Source organism: Narcine bancroftii, chromosome 1, assembly GCF_036971445.1.
Source record: "Narcine bancroftii isolate sNarBan1 chromosome 1, sNarBan1.hap1, whole genome shotgun sequence".
NCBI lineage: Eukaryota > Metazoa > Chordata > Chondrichthyes > Torpediniformes > Narcinidae > Narcine > Narcine bancroftii.
This window is the reverse complement of record NC_091469.1, coordinates 96,495,944-96,515,751: the sequence shown is the minus strand read 5'-3', so window position 1 is coordinate 96,515,751 and position 19,808 is coordinate 96,495,944. Positions and strand designations below refer to the sequence as shown.

The 19,808-nt window shown below is 40.8% G+C and overlaps 1 protein-coding gene across 4 annotated transcripts in view; it reads left to right on the top strand.

Moving 5' to 3' along the window:
- Positions 1 to 19,808, top strand: part of abca2 (ATP-binding cassette, sub-family A (ABC1), member 2) — a 478,875-nt gene that overhangs the window by 445,628 nt on the left and 13,439 nt on the right. For all 4 annotated transcript variants that reach the window (XM_069932956.1, XM_069932974.1, XM_069932964.1 and 1 more), the window contains 4 exons: positions 6,733 to 6,867; positions 7,547 to 7,650; positions 10,727 to 10,819; positions 14,039 to 14,141. In XM_069932956.1, coding sequence (XP_069789057.1) covers positions 6,733 to 6,867; positions 7,547 to 7,650; positions 10,727 to 10,819; positions 14,039 to 14,141 — 435 coding nt within the window. The remainder of the gene's footprint in view (positions 1 to 6,732; positions 6,868 to 7,546; positions 7,651 to 10,726; positions 10,820 to 14,038; positions 14,142 to 19,808) is intronic.

Sequence of the window (19,808 nt, the reverse complement as noted above, 5' to 3'; positions counted from 1 at the left end):
TATATAATGCTTTAATCCAATTAATATACTTCTCTGGTAAACTGAATTTTTGTAATACTTTGAATAAATAATTCCATTCTACTCTGTCAAAGGCCTTCTCTGCGTCTAAAGCAACTGCTACTGTTGGAGCTTTATTCCCTTCTACTGCATGAATTAAGTTAATAAATTTACAAATATTGTCTGTTGTTCGTCTTTTTTTAATAAATCCAGTTTGGTCTAGATTTACTATTTTTGGTACATAGTCGGCTAATCTGTTTGCTAATAGTTTAGCTATTATCTTATAGTCCGTGTTAAGTAAAGATATTGGTCTATATGACGCTGGTACGAGTGGATCTTTCCCTGTCTTTGGTATTACTGTAATTATTGCTGTTTTGCATGAATCTGGTAAGCTTTGTGTTTTATCAATCTGGTTGATTACTTCCAGGAGGGGAGGAATTAATAAATCTTTAAATGTTTTATAGAATTCTATTGGGAATCCATCCTCTCCTGGTGTTTTATTATTTGGTAGTTTTTTTTATTATCTCTTGTATTTCTACTATTTCAAATGGTTCCGTTAATTTATTTTGTTCCTCTATTTGTAATTTTGGTAGTTCAATTTTAGTTAAAAATTCACCTATTTTGTCTTTTTTCCCTTCATTTTCAGTTTGGTATAATTGTTCGTAGAATTCTCTGAAGTTTTCATTAATCTCCGTTGGATTATATGTGATTTGTTTGTCTTTTTTCCTTGATGCCAATACCATTCTCTTAGTTTGTTCTGTCTTAAGCTGCCATGCTAGAATTTTGTGCGTTTTTTCTCCTAGTTCATAATATTTCTGTTTTGTCTTCATTATGTTCTTCTCCACCTTATATGTTTGTAGTGTTTCATATTGCCAATTCTCTTCTTTTAGTTGTGTCTTCCTTCATTGCTAATTCTTTTTCTATATTTACTATTTCCCTTTCCAACTGCTCTGTTTCCTGATTGTAGTCCTTCTTCATCTTGGTTACATAACTTATTATTTGCTCTCTGATGAACGCTTTCATTGCGTCCCATAGTATAAACTTATCTTTCACTGATTCCGTATTTATTTCAAAGTACATATTAATTTTTCTTTCGATGAATTCTCTGAAATCCTGCCTTTTAAGTAGCATGGAGTTTAATCTCCATCTATACATTTTTGGAGGGATGTCCTCTAACTCTATTGTCAATATCAGGGGTGAGTGGTCCGATAATATTCTAGCTTTATATTCTGTTTTTCTTACTCTGTCATGCATACGAGCTGATAACAGGAATAGGTCTATTCTTGAGTATGTTTTATGTCTACCCGAATAATATGAATATTCCTTTTCCTTTGGGTGTTGTTTCCTCCATATATCCAAAAGTTGCATTTCTTGCATCGATTTAATTATAAATTTGGTTACTTTGTTCTTTCTGTTAATTTTTTTCCCAGTTTTATCCATGTTTGAATCCAAATTCAGGTTGAAATCCCCTCCTATTAGTATGTTCCCTTGGGTGTCTGCTATCTTCAAAAAAATATCTTGCATAAATTTTTGATCTTCTTCGTTAGGTGAATATACATTGAGTAAATTCCAAAACTCCGAATATATCTGACATTTTATCATTACATATCTCCCTGCTGGATCTATTATTTCCTCTTCTATTTTAATTGGTACATTTTTACTGATTAATATAGCTACTCCTCTAGCTTTTGAATTATATGACGCTGCTGTTACATGTCCTACCCAATCTCTCTTTAATTTCTTGTGCTCCATTTCAGTTAAATGTGTTTCTTGCACGAATGCTATATCAATTTTTTCTTTTTTCAGTAAATTTAGCAGTTTCTGCCTTTTGATTTGGTTATGTATTCCGTTAATATTTAAAGTCATATAGTTCAACGTAGCCATTTCATACTTTGTTTATCTTTCCTTTCCGTTTCCTCATCATCACCTTTCCTTCTTATCCATTTCTGCTTTCTTGTTTTGAACACTTTATAAGACAACATTTCAAAAACATCAAACATTTCCCTTATTCTCCTATCTAAAATTTCTTTAACCCCACTATCCCCTCCCCTTCCTGAGTTGCCCTTTATCCCTTGTCAGGCAACCACATCTCCCCTCTCCATTTGGATTTGCGAATTCACTCGCAAGCGTCAACTGATTTAGCAGTGACCGTAACTCCTCCCCACCCAGCCCCCCCAGAAAAGATTTCAATTTTCATATATAACAAAGGTCACTCTCTTAATTCCCTCCTTACTTCCTCTCTTCCCTTTCATTCCCTTATTAATTCTTATCTATACTCTATATATTTTCCTTTAAATACGGATACACTCATGTACACACATATATACATACACACACACACATATATATATATATATATATATATACCCATATACACACATACATATAGTTCGTGGTCATTTTTGCTCTCGTTACATGTCTTCATCTCTCTGTCTGTCTTGTAGTTGTTCTGCAAATTTTCGTGCTTCCTCCGGATCCGAGAATAGTCTGTTTTGCTGCCCTGGAATAACTATTTTAAGTACCTCTGGGTACTTTAGCATAAATTTATATTCTTTTTTCCATAGGATCGCTTTTGCTGTATTAAACTCCTTTATCTTCTTCAGGAGTTCAAAACTTATGTCTGGATAGAAAAAAAAATTTTGACCTTTGTATTCCAGTGGCTTTTTGTCTTCTCTTATTTTCTTCATTGCTTTCTCCAATATATTTTCTCTCGTTGTATATCTTAGGAATTTTACTAAAATGGATCTTGGTTTTTGTTGTGGCTGTGGTTTAAGGGCTAGTATTCACCCTATCTATTTCCATTTCTTCCTGTAATTCTGGTCTTCCTAGGACCCTGGGGATCCAATCTTTTATAAATTCTCTCATATTCTTGCCTTCTTCATCTTCCTTAAGGCCCACTATCTTTATATTATTTCTTCTATTATAATTTTCCGTTATATCTATCTTCTGAGCTAACAGCTCCTGTGTCTCTTTAACTTTTTTATTAGATTCTTCTAATTTCTTTTTTAAGTCCTCTACTTCCATTTCTACGGCTGTTTCTCGTTCTTCCACCTTGTCCACTCTTTTTCTTATATCTGACATGACCATCTCTAATCTATTCATTTTTTCTTCTGCACTTTTAATTCTTCTTTTTATTTCACTAAATTCTTGCAATTGCCATTCTTTTACTGATTCCATATATTCTTTAAAAAAATATATCCATTGTCTTGCCTTTCCCTTCTTCCATTTCTCTATCTTCTTCTTCTTCTTCTTCCTCTGGGTTGGTCATCTGTTGATTCCTTGTTTTCTTTTTACTCTCTTCTTTCTTGTTCTCGTTTTTTTCTATGTTCTCTTCCTCTTGTTGTGTTGCAGCTGTCATTCTCAGCTGTGGAGATCGACTCCTCAGCTGGTCCCCCCTCCCGTCAGTGTTTTTTTTTTCATGCGCGGTTGCGCACTTTTACTTGGCTCCGTGAGCTATTTTTGTAGTCCTGAGCTCGGGAATTCCACTGACCTGAGGAAGCGGGCTTCTCTCTCCGCGGCGGGCCTCCTCGGACAGGTAAGGCCTTCATCCTCTTCTTCTGACGTTCTTCTCTTTTTCCCGTTGCTTTCGACTTTTCTTTCTTCGCTGCAATTTTCTTCCCACCTTTACTTTCACTTTGTTTTAATTTTTATGCTTGTGCCTTTGTGTTTTGTGTATTTTTTTAAACTTTTCCGGAGAGGGCTGGAGTTCCCTGACTGGCCACTACTCCATCACGTGACTCCCTCTCTCCCACAACCATCTTGACTGCATTTCCTCACACCCTGTCCCCTGCAAGGATTCCATCCCCTTCTTGCAATTTTTAAATCTCCGCCGTATCTATTCCCAAGGTGAGGTCTTCCAATCCAAAGCTTCCAAAATGTCTGCCTTCTTCCACAAATGTGGTTTCCCCTCCACAACCATCAATGCAGCCCTCACTTTCATCTTCTCCACTTTCCGCTCATCTGCCCTGGCCTCCTCTGCCCCGAGACGCAACAAAGATAGAACCCCCCCACCCCGACCCCCATCCTCATCTACCAACCCACCAGCCTCTGCATCCAATGCATTATCCTCTGGAATTTCCGACACTTACAACAGGATCCCACCACCAGACACATCTTCCCCTCTCCTCCCCTCCATAGGGACAGCTCTCTCCATGACACCCTTAGTCACTCATCCATCCCCACCAATCTACCCTCCCGGCATCTTTTCCTGTGGCTACGAGGAGCAACACTTGCACCCATACCTCCTCCCTCACCTCGGTCCGGGGCCCCAAACAGGCCTTTCAAGTGAAGCAACCCTTCTCTTGTGTATCTGCAGGACTGATTTAGCGCATCCAGTGCTCCTTTTGTAGTCTTCTCTACATCAGAGAGACTGGGTGCAAATTGGGAGATCGCTTGGCTGAGTATCTTCACTCTACTGCAACAGTAATAGAGACCTCCCAGAAGCCAACCATTTCAGTTCTGTGTCACACTCCCAATCTCACGTGTCTATCGATGGCCTTATGCACTGTCCCACCAAGATCACCCGCAAATTGGAGGAACAGCTTATTTTCCATCTGGACACTCTCCAGCAAGATAGCATAACATTGACTTTTCCAGTTTCTGCTAATCTGCCCTCCTCTTCCCCCTTCCCTTTTCCAGTTCTTCTCCTTCTCTTCAACTGGCCATCCCTCCTCTCCTACCTTGCAACCACACCTTCTCATCCACCTACTCTTTTGTTTGGGCGCTTACTGACATTTTCCCATACCTTGATGAAGCCCAAAATGTTGGTTATGTATTTTTACCTTTGCTATATAAAGGACACTGCTTGACCCGCTGAGTGTCTCTAGCTTTGTGTTTTTATTATTCTGCCTAGTCCCTTTGAACGGCACCTGGACCATATCCTTCCATACACCTCCCATCCACGATTCAGTGCAAATTGTTCTTCAATGTGAAAATTGAGCCTGCATTCACCACTTCAGCTGGCAGCTCATCCCACACACTCGCCTCTTTTTGTGGGAAGAAGTACCACCAATGTTCCCTTTAAACATTTCTCCTTTCACTGTTAACCCATGTCCTTTATTTATGTCCTACTCAACCTCAGTGGAATAGCTCATAATGATAATCGCAGTAAAATCAGCCAACCTAGTAGGTTTGTATTTGTGGTTTTACTCTGCATGAACCTACTCTCACCCATTTCTAAGAATTATGGCCCTTGAATTTTGTGCTGATATGTAGTTGCAGCCAGAGAGGGTTGTGAAATGTAGGAACAAACAAAATGAACACAGCGATCTATCATTCAACCCCTATGCCTGATGCACTCTTCAATAAGACTATGCCTGATTGTTTGGCCCAGCACCACTTTCCTGATTAATCCATGCTCTTCATTCCTTTTGTATCCAATCACCTATTGATCTCTGCCTTGAATACACTTGGTGACTGAACCTGCACACCCCTCTTACGATGAGAATACCAAGATTCACCACCGTCTGAGTGACAGAATGCTTTCTCATCTAAGTCCTATTTTGAGACTGTGATGCGTGTTTTTATTCATTCTGATCCATGAAAATATCTCTGCAACTGTCTTGTTCAAGAATTGTTTGAGGACATTTCAGTTGATTTGGTGGGGGGAGGGGTGGTCTCGGACCAGGGATTGCAGTCTCGAGGATGAAATTTGGACCTAGGGATGGTGAATCCTAGGAGTTCTCTGCTCCAGAGGAATCATACACAAAATATCTGTTTTATATTCTCTGCAATGCCCTCATTCCTTATTATAATATCTCCACTCGCACTCAGCACAGAAGCAACATTAACTTTGCTATTCATTTCCTTTTTATATATTCATTGAAACTTTTATTTAAAATGGCAGGGCAGACTCAATGAGATGAATGGCCTAATTCCCTTCCTTTGGCCTTTTGTTTTCTTATTTATTTTCCTTTGTCAGTGTCTTAGGGTTACTTGATGAATTCTCAAGTATTCCCAGTTCTTGATCAAGTTTATTATCATCTGATTGCACAAATGTAATCTGACCAAACAGCATTTTCCTGTCCTCAGTGCAGAAGCATACAAGCTCACAACCAGTCATAAAAGCAGATAGAGACAAGCGATACATGTGCAGTACATATATAAAAATAAATAAATATTGTTCAGTAAATACGAGAGTCTCGGATGGTGAGTGTGAGCAGTTCCTTTGGTCATTCGGCAGTCTCACTGCACATGGGAGGAAGGTTTTTCGCAGCCTGGTAACGCTCGCCCTGATACTCCTGCATCTGTCTCCTGATGGCAGTAGCTGAAAGATGCTGTGTGCAGGATAGTAGGTGCCCTCAAAGAATTTGCGCACCCCCCTCCCCCCCTTCAGACAACAGATCCCAGTAGATCATGCTAATGTGGGGGTGGTGGGAAGGAGATCCCATTGATTCTCTGTGACTGGTCATGTGTCGACCATTCTCCCTGTTGAATTTTTATGCATTGAAAGGATAGCTAGTTGTTTTAGCTATGAAATAATCATTTAACTGTTGCCGTTGCTTATTTATTGTCCTTCTTTTCCGGGCAGTTTCCCAATATATTGTACCCACCTATATCTCAAGCATTTGTACATGGAATGAAAATGTTAGCCAGGTGCACAATGAGAGGCTTTAATCCAGTGAAATTGAAAAGTTTATTTAATATGCATTTCTGAACAGGGATAGCTTGTCATTGACATTGCTTGATCAGAATTTTTTTTTTCATTCAACAATCTTGTTTCCATTTACTATGTAGGTTATAAATTGGGCTCTGGACAAACTGGAGCTCACCAAATATGCAGACAAGCCTGCAGGAACATATAGTGGTGGTAACAAAAGGAAGCTTTCCACAGCCATTGCATTGATTGGCTATCCTTCTTTAATCTTCTTGGTAAGAATTACAAATGATTTGGACTGTCTCAACTTCAATGAATTATGTTTGGATTACAGAATAGTCAAGAATCGTCTGCATTGCTGGCTTTTTTGTTGTTTGCCAGGGTATAAAATTATTTATTTTTGGTAATGGCAAGGCACATTCAATGTGTTAGAGGCAGGAAAGTTGTTTCCATTGGTGAGTGAAACTAGAACAAGGGGACACTGCCTCAAGGTTCGAGGGAGTAGATTTAGAATTGAGATGAGGAAGAACTGCTTTTCTCAGAGAGTGCTGACTTTGTGAAGCCACACACAAAATGTTGGAGGAACTTAGTGGGTCAACATCCATGAAAGGCAACGGTCAACATTTCTTTTGTTCCAGTTTTCCAGCATCTGTAGTTTCTCTCATTACCTCAATTAATCTGTGGAGTTCTCTGTCCAAGGAAGCAGAGGAGGCTGTCTTGTTAAATATATTTAAGGCACAGATAGATATATTTTTACATAGTCAGGGAATTAAGCGTCATGGGGAAGAGACAGGTAGGTGGAGCTGAGTCCATGGCCAGATCAGCCATGATCTTATTAAATAGCAGAGCAGGTTCGATGGGACCAGGAGGCTGAGTCTGCTGCTATTCCTTACATAGTTGAGAAGCTTGACGTGTAAACCATGTGCTCTCCTAATTATTACGTTGGCTTTGCAGGATGAACCAACAACAGGAATGGACCCCAAAGCACGAAGATTTTTGTGGAATCTGATTCTTGACATCATCAAGACGGGGCGCTCGGTAGTGCTGACATCACACAGGTGACACTTCTACCTTCAATGTCTTCTTTCAAGGAAAACCATTGTTTTCAATCACTGTAAACAAAGTTGCTATTATTTATTGACTAATATACAACTTAAACATGGTGGAAATTTCTCGACAACAAATAAATCAATTTTGTCCTGATAATTATTTTGAAACAGAGAACACACTGTAGTCATATTGTGCAGGAGGCAGCTCCCCGACACAATGATGGGAAAATGGTTCAGTTTTGTTTTGTTATTTAAATGGTAAACCTTGGCCAGACATGATTATGCTCCTGTTCAGATGTGGTTTGGAAACTGGATGGACTAAATATTGATAACAGTCAGTGGTGGTAGGATGGATTGGTCAAATGGTTCAGATGGGATCCATCCCAGGTTATTGAAGGAAGTAAAGGAAGAAATTGCAGAGGCCTTGATTATAATCTTTCAAACACCTATTGATTCAAGGATGGTGCCTGCAGACTGTAAAATGCTATACTGTTTGAATAAACCAAAAGTGTATAGTGATTAACGTAATTCCAGATCAATCATTTGGACCATTTGTGGTGGGGAAAGTTGTAGAAATGATAATGAAGGAAAAGATTAGCAGACTTTGGTAATCCACACTGTCTTACCCTGTCAATGGTAGTACTACCAACCGATGTCTGGTGTGATTTTTGAGATGATTCTGTAATTTATTTATTAGCTGAGAGACCATATTGTGTGTTACTCAACAAGAGCTGTCCTTGATTGTAGTTGGACTGAGTTCAGAAAAGTTCCTAGGATCCCAGAAACAATGTTGGATTCCAAGAATGCTTTCTATCCCATGCTATACCATGTGCCAATACTCCTGATGGGTTAGAACACACTCAGTAATCTTAGTGGAAGACACTAGGACAATGGTTAAAAGCTTTTAATTATGACAGGGAGAGTAGGATCTGCTAATATCAGCATGTCACAGATTTTCATGATATTTGGAGGGTGGGCAGGACTGGGTGTCATGTCTAAATTAATCTTAAATTTACCAGTCGGTGAAAATTTATTAAAAAATCCTCAGATGCTAGAAATACCTAATAAGCCAGGCAGCTAATGTGGAGAGAAAAAGGATACTCAATATTTGGGGTCTGAATCCTTCATCAGAATCAGAATTTATTCTCATGAACAAGTTACAAAATTCATTGTTTTCAAAGCACTGTTCACGGCTGTGTCTGTCTAAATGCCTCTTAAACATAGTGGTTGTGTATGATTCTGCCATTTCTCTGATCATGGTTTTCAGGTATCATCCATTTCTTTTTTTTTTCCTTTTTTTTATTTTTCACACTATGAACCATATTGACCAAAATACACACAAACTTTCCCTCTTGAATATACACAGTGTCATTTTCTCCCCTTTTTCCCCCTCCCTTCCCTCCCTCCTTCACCCCCCCCCTCCCCACTCACTCAACGTTCAACATATACAATACGTCAAACCCATTAAACAATGTCATCACACAATGAAAATAAACAAGAAAATTGTGTCTTCTACTTTAACATACTGGGTCAGTTCATTTCGTCGTCTTCTCCTTCTGTCATTTTAGGCGGTGGAGGTCTGCGGTAGGACTTCTCTGTTGTGTTCTATATACGGTTCCCAAATTAGTTCGAATACTGAGATGTTATTTCTTAAATTATATGTTATTTTTTCCAATGGAATACATTTATTCATTTCTATGAACCATTGATGTATTCTCAGGCTATCTTCTTATTTCCAGGTTGACATAATACATTTTTTTTGCTACAGCTAAGGCTATCATAATAAATCTATTTTGTGCTCCATCCAAATCGAGTCCAAGTTCTTTACTTCTTATATTACTTAGAAGAAAGATCTCTGGATTTTTTTGGTACGTTGCTTTTTGTGATTTTATTTAATACCTGGTTTAGATCTTCCCAAAACTTTTCCACTTTCTCACATGCCCAAATTGCATGTACCGTTGTTCCTGTTTCCTTCTTACAGCGAAAAATCTGTCTGATACTGTTGGGTCCCATTTACTTAACTTTTGGGACGCAATGTAAAAAAAATGCTTACACCAGTCTAGCTGCGTTCAAAGAAAAGGCTTCACTGCTAGAGGTGCAGAGTGTAATTGAAATTTAAATTGTGCTTGCAGTCTGTGCTGTTGACTATAAACACCCTGGGTTTTTTTAAAAAAGCAACATTGCTCACTCAACAATATAAAATCTTAACATCTGAGTCACCTCACAAGATAATTATTAACCAAATTCAGAGCTGAGCCATTCAGAAGATATCAGGACTGATGTCCTAAAGTTTGGACAAGGAGGCAGATTTTAAGGGGCATCTTGAGGGGAAAAGGATTTTGGGCCTTCCCTGCAAATTAAATATGAGAATGTTGAGAAAATTAGATGTGGGCAAGTGACCTGCTTCCCACTTGTATGAACAGTTGAATAGATGTTTCACTTCTATTTCTCACTGGTGGAATTTGTATAAACATTTTGCAATGGAATATGTTTGCAGGTACAATGTCTAGCTTTTCTGAAACAAAAATGAATAGGCTTATTGTGAATTATATTTTAGATTTTGTGGTAATGTTTTGAAAGCAAATTAAAATTCAGAAAGAAAGTGATATATGGAAAAGTATTTTAGCATCCACACTCAAAATTAATTGTTTTTTTTTAAATAATTCAACTGTAGAGCTGTAAGAAAATATCATCATCTATATGTGATATAAAGGAGCAGAGCTGTGTGGAGGGTAATGAAGTGTACGTCGATAGAGGCCTTTTGTAGACTGGGTGGAAACTATTCTCCAATGTGTTCAAAGTGTCAATGATGTTAAGTGATTAAAAGTAGAATTAAATTCTTCTTGAGAACTGTCATGAGTTTAAAGCCCCACCCATTGTCCCCACCCCTCCCCAACTCAGCAGATTATACAAACAGAGCAAAGGCATTAGATGTAAACTTAGCACTTATTTTGTTCTCCTGCCAATAAAAAGAGGAAGTAAAATGAGCCAAATAATGACATTTTCTCCTCCTTTATTGACGATGTTATAACATGCAGTTGAAAGGAGATTGCTGTGGCTAATTTGCTTCCTTTTATCTCTGCAGCATGGAGGAGTGTGAGGCACTGTGCACAAGGCTGGCAATCATGGTGAACGGGCGTTTCAGGTGTCTCGGCAGCATTCAACACCTGAAAAACCGGTAACTTCACATTCCAGTTCTCGCCAACCCGGATCACACACGCTCATCACTAAGCAGGCTGATTCGTGCAGTTTTGTTTTCCTTTCCTGATTTTTTTTTTGTTGTTTTTTTTTTCTCAGATAAAAGAGATTTCAAATCAAAAGCATGTAGATTAATGGTTCACTTTTGTGACAGGCCCTGGTAACTCCATTCTACAAAGTACCAGCTCCACTGTGTCTCCTACCTAGCCTCTCACTGAAGAGTCACACACAGGCTGTAATCCAAGCAATTTTTTGCAGAACTATGGTTGATGGATTGGTGAAGTTTTTATATTTGCTGCATTCCTGAAGCAAGGCAGAAGGCAACTTAAAAGTGCCCGGTCTTTCTTAGGGCAGTGGAAAGACATGCCCTGTTTAACTGAGTATTTCTGAACAGCTGATTATGGAAAAGGTTCCATTGTGATTTAGCCAACTGCATAGCAGACACACTTCACAAATGGTGAAAACAGACTAAGGTGTTTTGAGGATCAGTATAAAGTTGCTGATTTAAATTTGTTTATTTAAAATTTAAATTTAGACAAGCTGTCCATGAGTCCATGCCCCCCCAAACATACCAATTAATCTGAACCCCCTGTATGTTTTTGAAGGGCTGGAGGAAACCCACACAAACACAGGAAGATCATACAAACTCCTTGCAGACAGTGTGGATTCAAACCTTGATCACTGGCACAAATAGTTGCATTGCACAAACCATTATGCTAACTGTGCCACCCTAACCGGTGCTGAAAGAAAGTGGGAGAGTTGGGAGAGGTTTCAGGAAGATTGGTTTGAATTTTTGCAGAATTTCTTAAAAAACAGAGTTGGGTTAGAGATGCTGAAATTTGGGCCAAATACTCTGTCAACAGTGAGGCAGAGAACGGTAGGGGCAATGCAGAAAATTAGTATTCAAGGAAGGGTCATAGGAATGTGGTGACCAAGTACATTTACAGTTGAACATGGACTAAAAGGGATCAAGCATGTGCAACCTTGGATTTTAAATTCATTGGTTAATCCCAAGGTAGGTGTGTGGCAGATCCTTGAATATCAATGAAAAGGAGGGAGTCAAGATTAGTTCAGGGTGCTAGTCCCAGCATCAACTTTTGAACACATTTATTGAGGTTAGAATTTTGGAAATGAGGATGCAATAAAAAGGCAATGAACAAGTGCTGGGGAAACTCAGCTGATCACACAGCATCCACAGGAAGCAAAGGTTGACCAGTGTTTCAGGCCTGAGCCCTTCATCAGGAGTTTGTTGATGGGGGCCCTTTATGATGTTGGCTTCCTTCCTGAAAAGATGATTTAGAGGGTGGTGGAGAATAAACTGCTAGGTAGTTCGAGGTTAGACCCAGTGACTGGATTCATTAACTGGCAACAGAACGAACTTGTTACACAATTGTTTTCAACCAATTAGAGTTTAAACAGGATGTTACTGGGGTATTGAAAACAAAATTTCCTTTGAGAAATGAGGGATGTTAGTGATGGAGTAGCACTCACAATGGGTGAATGACTTAGAAGGTGTCAAAGATGGTGAGTGGGTCGCAGGGTAACATTTGGGAGGGATAGGGGTTATAGTCATTTTGGGGGAAAAAGCACAAATGATAGAGAAGAGGCAGGAAGGTCAAAGGAAAAGTTGGAGGGGGGGTAGTGGGGTGGAGGGGGGAAAGCCTCGTGGAAACTGCCAGCTTCAAGAGAATGAGAAGTTAGTGAGAGATGGAAGCCAGGTTGGGAGGCATGGTTAGGACAACCACCAGCAACACGGGTTTGAAACTGGTGCTGTCTGTCAAGAGTTTGTACGTTCTCCCATGACCTGCATGAATTTCAGAATCAGGTGTATTATCATGTAATTCGTTGTTTTGAGGTAGCGTTATTGTGCATTACAGGTGCAATAATTGCTATAAATTGTATTTACATAATTACACTATTTAAAAAAAAAATAAATTAGTGCAAAAGAAGAGAACAAGATAAGGTAGTGCCTGGGATTCATTGTCCTTTCAGAAATCTAATGGCAGCGAGGAAGAAGCTGTTTTTGTGTCATTGGGTATTTGTCTTCAGGCTCCTTCCTGATTGTAGCAGTTTGAAGAGAGCATGGCCAGGGCAGTGAGGGTCCTTGATAATAGATGTCTTTAACGGAGTGAAGGCAAATGCCCATGATGGCGCTGGCTGAGTTCGCAATCTCTCTGTAGCCATTTCCTGTCCTATGCATTGGCACCTCCATCCAGACAATGATGCAACCAGTCAGAATGCTCACCACATTACATCTGTAGAAACATACAAGAGTCTTTGGTGACAACTCTTCTCAAATCCCTCACAAAGTATAGCCACTGGTGAGCCTTCTTCATGATTGCATCAACATGGAGGCCCCAGGACAAATCTTCAGAGGAGTTGACACCTAGAAATTTGAAGTTCTTAAACCCTCCCCTCCTCTGCTGACCCCTAAATGAGGACTGGTTTCCTCAGATGCTCCAGTTTTTTCTCATCCTCCAAAATGTATGGGGTTGAAGGTTCATTGGTTGTAACTGGGCAGCATGAGTCTCAATGGCTGGAATTAGCTCCTACCGTGTTGTAAATAATGTTTAAAAAATTGTAAGACACTGGTTTGGCAAATGATTGCAATGTTAAAAGCAAAACATGAAGAAATACTAGCCGGGCAGCAGAGGGAGCTATTGGGAAGAGAAGACTGGTTACAACTTCCCACACAACTATGTGGCTCTGGATCTAAATAAATGTTTTCTCTTCAGACCCGTGTATGCTACAAATATGTCTGTATCAATTTCAGCTTTGAATAGGTTCAAGATACAGTTAAATCCCTGTTACCAGGAATTTATGCGACCAGTTAAAAAAAGTGGAAAATAAATAGGTAAAAAATACGAATGTTTAAAATTGCCACCCCTCGCTGTTAGTTTGCCAGTCATGCAACATGCAATCTCAAACCAAAAATTCACTATCCAGCATCTACCAATCCCCATAGGTGCAGGATACCAGAGGTTTTACTCTATACCCACTGGCAAAGTTTGTCATTATTCAAGGTTCTGACCCTGCAACCCTGTTTAAGGCCAATACCACATTCTCTCAATTGTTTTGTAAAACATGGCAGACAATGCTGCAAACTTAAAGGGATCATTATCTGCTGCTAAAACAAATTCTGTGCCATTTTCAACAAAGTGGAATAATATTTTTTTGTGTGTGTCTGTTTCTTTCCGAGGTTTGGCGATGGCTACATGATTACTGTCCGCACAAAGTCCAGCCTGTATGTGAAAGAAGTTGTCCGTTTCTTCAATAGAAATTTTCCTGAAGCAGTTTTAAAGGTAAAAGTTAAGCAGAGGTCCACAGTCTGGTTTGTCCAGTCATTGTGCCTGAGGTCCACGTGGGTCAATCAAAGAGCAAGGCATTCTGGCATTATCCTGTCAAAGTACAGGTGGCACATGCGTCGAGGTGACCTTCCTATCCTTTGGAAGGAAAACCTCAACTCTTTGATCTGCTACACCAAATAAGTGGCTTGCCACCTCATTAAATCCTTTTGCAATAATTGAACATCAAATATAGCACAAGTCTGATTATCTGAAATTGGATTCTCCAAAATCCTCAATTAATTCTTTTTAAATTTTGGATAAACGAGGATATTCAAAATCCTCATTTATGCAATTTTTTTTCAGAGCTGTACTGACCGGGGACTTCAGGCTCCTGGCGGTAGCAGCACTGGACCTTGGGCTCCCGGCATGAGCGGGGCCTCGGTGGGGAGCTGTCAGTGATCAACGGTGGCCAGCATTTTTTTTCTGAAAATTAAACATTTTAATGCTTAAAAAGCCTTCCCTTGTTGTTTGTTGTTTTATAAACACTGTTAAAAGTGATTTGCCGTTGCTACTGGGCTGTTTTCAAAACATAGGCCGATCCCACCCATTTTGGATAATCGGAGTTGTACTGCATTATCCCTGAATGTTGATGGCTCTACACTGAATAAAACTGTTCTTCAGTTTGAGCTTTTGAGGTCAAAGGTTGGGGTTCTCTTGCTTTCTTACCAAAAATGTTCTGGTCATTTCTAAGAGCAGTGTCTTTACATTTACCCCAAAGTGAATAATGCCCGTCCAAACATTTATATTGAATTGATGTTATTGGATACATTTTTGCCCAGGCATTCTCTTTAAATAATACTGTAGGATATTTTATTTTCAATTGATATGTCAGGTTATAGCCTCACTGCATTTCCAACAATACACTAGCTTCTGTGAAATGGTAGCTTAGAACCAGTGCTCAAGTTTAAAGTGAGGACCCTGAAGCAATGACTTGCTGACTTCAAGGTGTACATTTGGAGTGAATCATTTTGTGTTCATAAATGTTTTGAACACAATACATTTGGCAGATTTAAACAGAAAGTATAAGCCTGTTCTAGAGCTTGAAAGCAATGAAAATTCACCATCAGAGCTTGGATTTTATTGTACCTGTATAAGTTCATACATCAGTGGACATCTGTTTCAGGTGAGTGGAGGTAAGTTTCAGGGAGATGTCAGAGGTGCAAAGCTTTTTTTTATATACACAGTGAGTGGTGGGAGCCTGCAATGCATTGCTGGAGATGGTGATGGAAGCAGATGCAATGGGGACATTTAAAAGTCTGTTAGATAGGCATGTGGATGTAAGAAAAATAGAGGGGTGTATAAGTAGAAAAGAGTTAGATTGTATTGGAGTACATTTATATTGGTCAGCACAGCATTGTGGGGCAAAGGACCTGTAGTGTTCCATGTTCTATGATATTCTTAACTTTATTCCTTCATGAGACATTGTCAACACTGGCAAGACCTTGTCCATCCCTGATTGTACCTGAACTTAGGAGGCTGTCAACAGTCAATCATATTGATTGGTCTTGATTCATATATAGACAAAACTGGATGAGGACACCAAGTTTCTGTGCTTGAAAAGCACTGGCGAATAACAGGTTTTTACAGTAATCTCATAATTTTATGATCATTGCTAGCTGTATTACATTCCAAGTTGATTGAATGATTTTGAAGTTAAATTTCCAATGAGAAGTTTCCAACTTGTTTGTGCAGATCAATAATATTGACCTTTGGATGAGAGTTCAACAACGTAACCATCATAAGTTGTGATGAGAAGGCGTCTGGAATATCTTGCCTCCTTCCCATTCTCTCACAGTTCTACCACAAATGCAAGATTTAAATGTAACATTTTGATAAGGGAATTAAACATGTATTTCACAATAAGAAAGCAGTAGTTTGGGACTACTTGCCCCGCAATAATAATGTGGTGGAGTACTCGAACAATGAATTCGCCAAACTTGTGGGGTTTTGGGACATTGTCACTCCCCAGTTCTCCACTGTCACACCCAAACATGGCATCGCACACTACATCCTCACCCAAAGACCTCCGCTACACACCTGAGCCCGACGCCTGCCACCTGAGGTTGCGGCTTGCAAAACAAGAGTTCCACAAAATGGAGGAACTTGGATTCATTCTCAGGTCTGACAGCCTGTGGGCTTCCCCGCTACATATGGTGCCCAAAATCATGGGAGGCAGGAGACCATGCAGGGATTACAGGCGTCTCAACATCTCTACCACTGCAGACTGCCACCTTGTTCCCCATATACAGGACTTTACAGCTAATCTTCATGGGGCCAGGATATTTTCTAAAGTTGACTTGGTGCCCTTTCAAATACCTGTAAACCCGGAGTATGTGCCCAAGACCTCCATCATAAAACCATTCAGCCTCTTTGAATTTTTGAGAATGCCTTCTGGGCTCAAAAATGCTGCACAAAAATTCCAGTGACTAATGGACACAGTGGGCATGGCATGGATTTCCTTATCATATACTTTGATGACATACTCATCACCAGCACTCCAACAAAGAGCACCTGCAGCATCTGTGTTTACTCTGCAGCCTCCTACAGGAGTTTGGGCTAACTGTGAACCCTTCCAAGTCCAAATTCAGGCAGTCTTCTCTCAAGTTCTTGGGACATCAGATCAGCAGCCAGGGATGTTGTTCCATTGCCTAACAAGGTGGAACCCATCTTCAAATTCACGAGGCCCGATGCCATCAAACAACTCCAAGAATTTGTAGGGATAGTCAATTTCTATCGTCACTTTCTACCCTCTGCAGCTCATGTTATGAAATCCCTCTTTGACCTCATGTCCAGCAGTGCCAAAGAACTCGAGTGGACAAAGGAGACGATGGTAGCATTCCAGCCGACCAAAGACACTTTAGCAAAGGCACATTGCTGATCCATCCACAAATGGATGCACCAACCACCTTGACAATAGACATGTCTGATGCAGCAGTAGGCGGGGACTTGGAACAGTACACCCAATGGACAATGGAAGCCTCTTGTGTTTTTTAGTAGGCACTCCCATGCTCCGGAAACGAAATACAGCGCATTCAATAGGGAACTGCTGGCACTGTACCTAGCAGTCAGACATTTCCACTATTTTTTGGAAGGCAGGGACTTCACGGTTCTTACTGACCACAAACCACTAATGCTCACCTTCGCGAAGGCATCAGATCCCTGATCAGCCCGCCAGTAACACCACCAACCTTATGTATCCGAGTTTTCAACCAGGATTAAACATATCTCCGGTAATAGTAGTGTGATGCCTGATGCCCTGTCCTGTTCCTCTGTTCAAGCAGTATGTGCCCTCTTTCCGGGTGTAGACTACATGGCGCTCGCCAAAGGTCAACACCAGGATGACAAACTCCCGGCCTATAGAACTGCTGTCACGAGCCTGCAACTCGAGGATGTAGCCTTTGGGGCGCAAGGTACCACTCTCCTGTGCAACATTTCCACAGATCAGCCTCGCTCTATCATCCCTGATGCGTGGAGATGTTGTATTTTCGTTGCCATTCATGGACTGTCCCACCTCTCCAGTCGAGTGATAGTCTGCCTGATACCTGACAAGCTTGTATGGCATGAACTCAAAATGCAGGTCACATACTGGGCGAAGACGTGAACAGACTGCCAATCTGCAAAAGTGCAAAGACACATGAAGGAGCCGCTTCAGCCTTTCCAGCCACCACAGCACAGATTCGACCATGTGAACGTCGACTCTGTCGGCCTGCTTCCGGTGTCACAAGGGTCTAGGTACTTGTGAACGGTCATCAGCAGATTCACTTGGTGGCTAGAGGTGTTCCAATGACAGACTCATCGACTGATTCATGTGCCAGAGCTTTTATTTCTGTCTGGGTATCTTGCTTTGGCCTACCCACACACATCACCTCCGACAGAGGCCCACAGTTTACCTCCACATTCTGGGATGTTTTGTTGCGACTGCTGGGACCTGATTGGGCAGATGAGCTGTCCTGGATCCTTCTGGGAATAAGAACGGCATCTTATTCCTCATCGGCCGAGTTAGTTTATGGAGCCTTGCTCATTGTACCTGGGGAGTTTGTGCCCACAGCACATGGACAGGAGGTGTCACCGAGATTGCCCCAGTTCCCACGTCAAGGCATGGAATAATGACACCCTTCATCCCAAAGGAACTCCGGGATTGTGAGTTTGTGTTTGTGCATAGAGGCCTTAGGAGGGCCCCTTCTTTGTACTGGAAATTAGGGGGCATCCAGAGACATTTATGATCGACTGACGAAAGCCCATTCATCTTGACCTTGATTGGCCCTTGCCACAACCCCCAATGTGAAGCCGCAGACGACAGTGGACAGTAATGGCACCAGAGGTTTAGCCTCCTATCGCCTGTTCTAGGAGTGGGGTTGGGGGGGGGGTGCAATTAGCGGCTCACTGGAGGCTTAATCAAACCAGCTTGGGAGGTTCTAAGTGACATCATGACATTGCAATGCGATTATGTCATTTGGATCATGCGGGTATTTTAAAAGCTGCGTGTGACTGTTTGAGTAAACGACTTTTACTAAACTTCGACTCAACTATATCTGATCATTTTCTCATTCTTCATTTCGCTCTGTGACACAGTTTCTACACTTGAAGTACATGGTCTCTTGACATTATTACTCTGGGGAAAAGATTGTGATTATCTATGCCTCTCATAATCTCATTATCTTCTACCAGATCTCCTCTGAGCTGCCAATATCTCATACCCTCTAATTCTTGCAGCATCCTGGAAAATCACCTCTCAATCCTTTCCAAAGCCTCCACATTCTCTCTGTAATGGAGCAACCAGAATTGCACACACCACTCCAAGCGCAGCCTTTCCAAAGTTTTACACAGCTGCAACATGACTGATCTCTCTGTCTCTACAGACAGTCCTTAAAACCTTTATCTTTGATCAAGACTGTGCTCCTCTGACTTGACATATTTTGAATGATATCTCTCCTGTGAACTGATTTGAGATGCCAAGTCAGTTGGGTTGTTGACATATTCACGGTTGTAGTTGGCCTCTATATCATCTTGGTCATAACAATTAGAAGCATGCCTTTCAACGTTTTTAACAGCTATCATTAAGACCAGGAGGACCTGCAAATGCCGAACTCTGCATCAACAAACCATCTGCTGGAGAAACCCAGCAGGTCAAGCTACGTCAGTGAAGGAAAAATAATTGTCCATATTTCAGGCCAGAACCCTTAATCAATCCGAGAGTACTGAAAGGGGATAGCTGGTGTAATATGGACAGGATGGGATACTTAGGCAGGGGACTGTGGGGATTGGTGAACTAGGGATGGATGAATAATAATGGTCAGAGCTGATTGATGGGCAGGTGGGGGAGAGTGGCAAGATGGAAGATAAATTGCACAGGGTTTGATCAGGATGATAGGTAGAGATTGAGGCTGCCAGTATTAGAATCTGATGTGAAGGTGGTAGTCATGGTATAAAGAGACCTGTTGGAGATCAGCTGTAAGGAAAGGGTAAACACTAAGAAAAGTGGAGGAGTGGGTAGAATCCAGAGAAATGTAGGCAGGATAAAATGAGAGAGATGAGAATAGGGAGATGAAAAGGAGCTTTAACAGGTTGTTTAAAGTCTGTATGGAACTGCTGCAACAGTAGCCCTGCCACTAATGCGGGTCT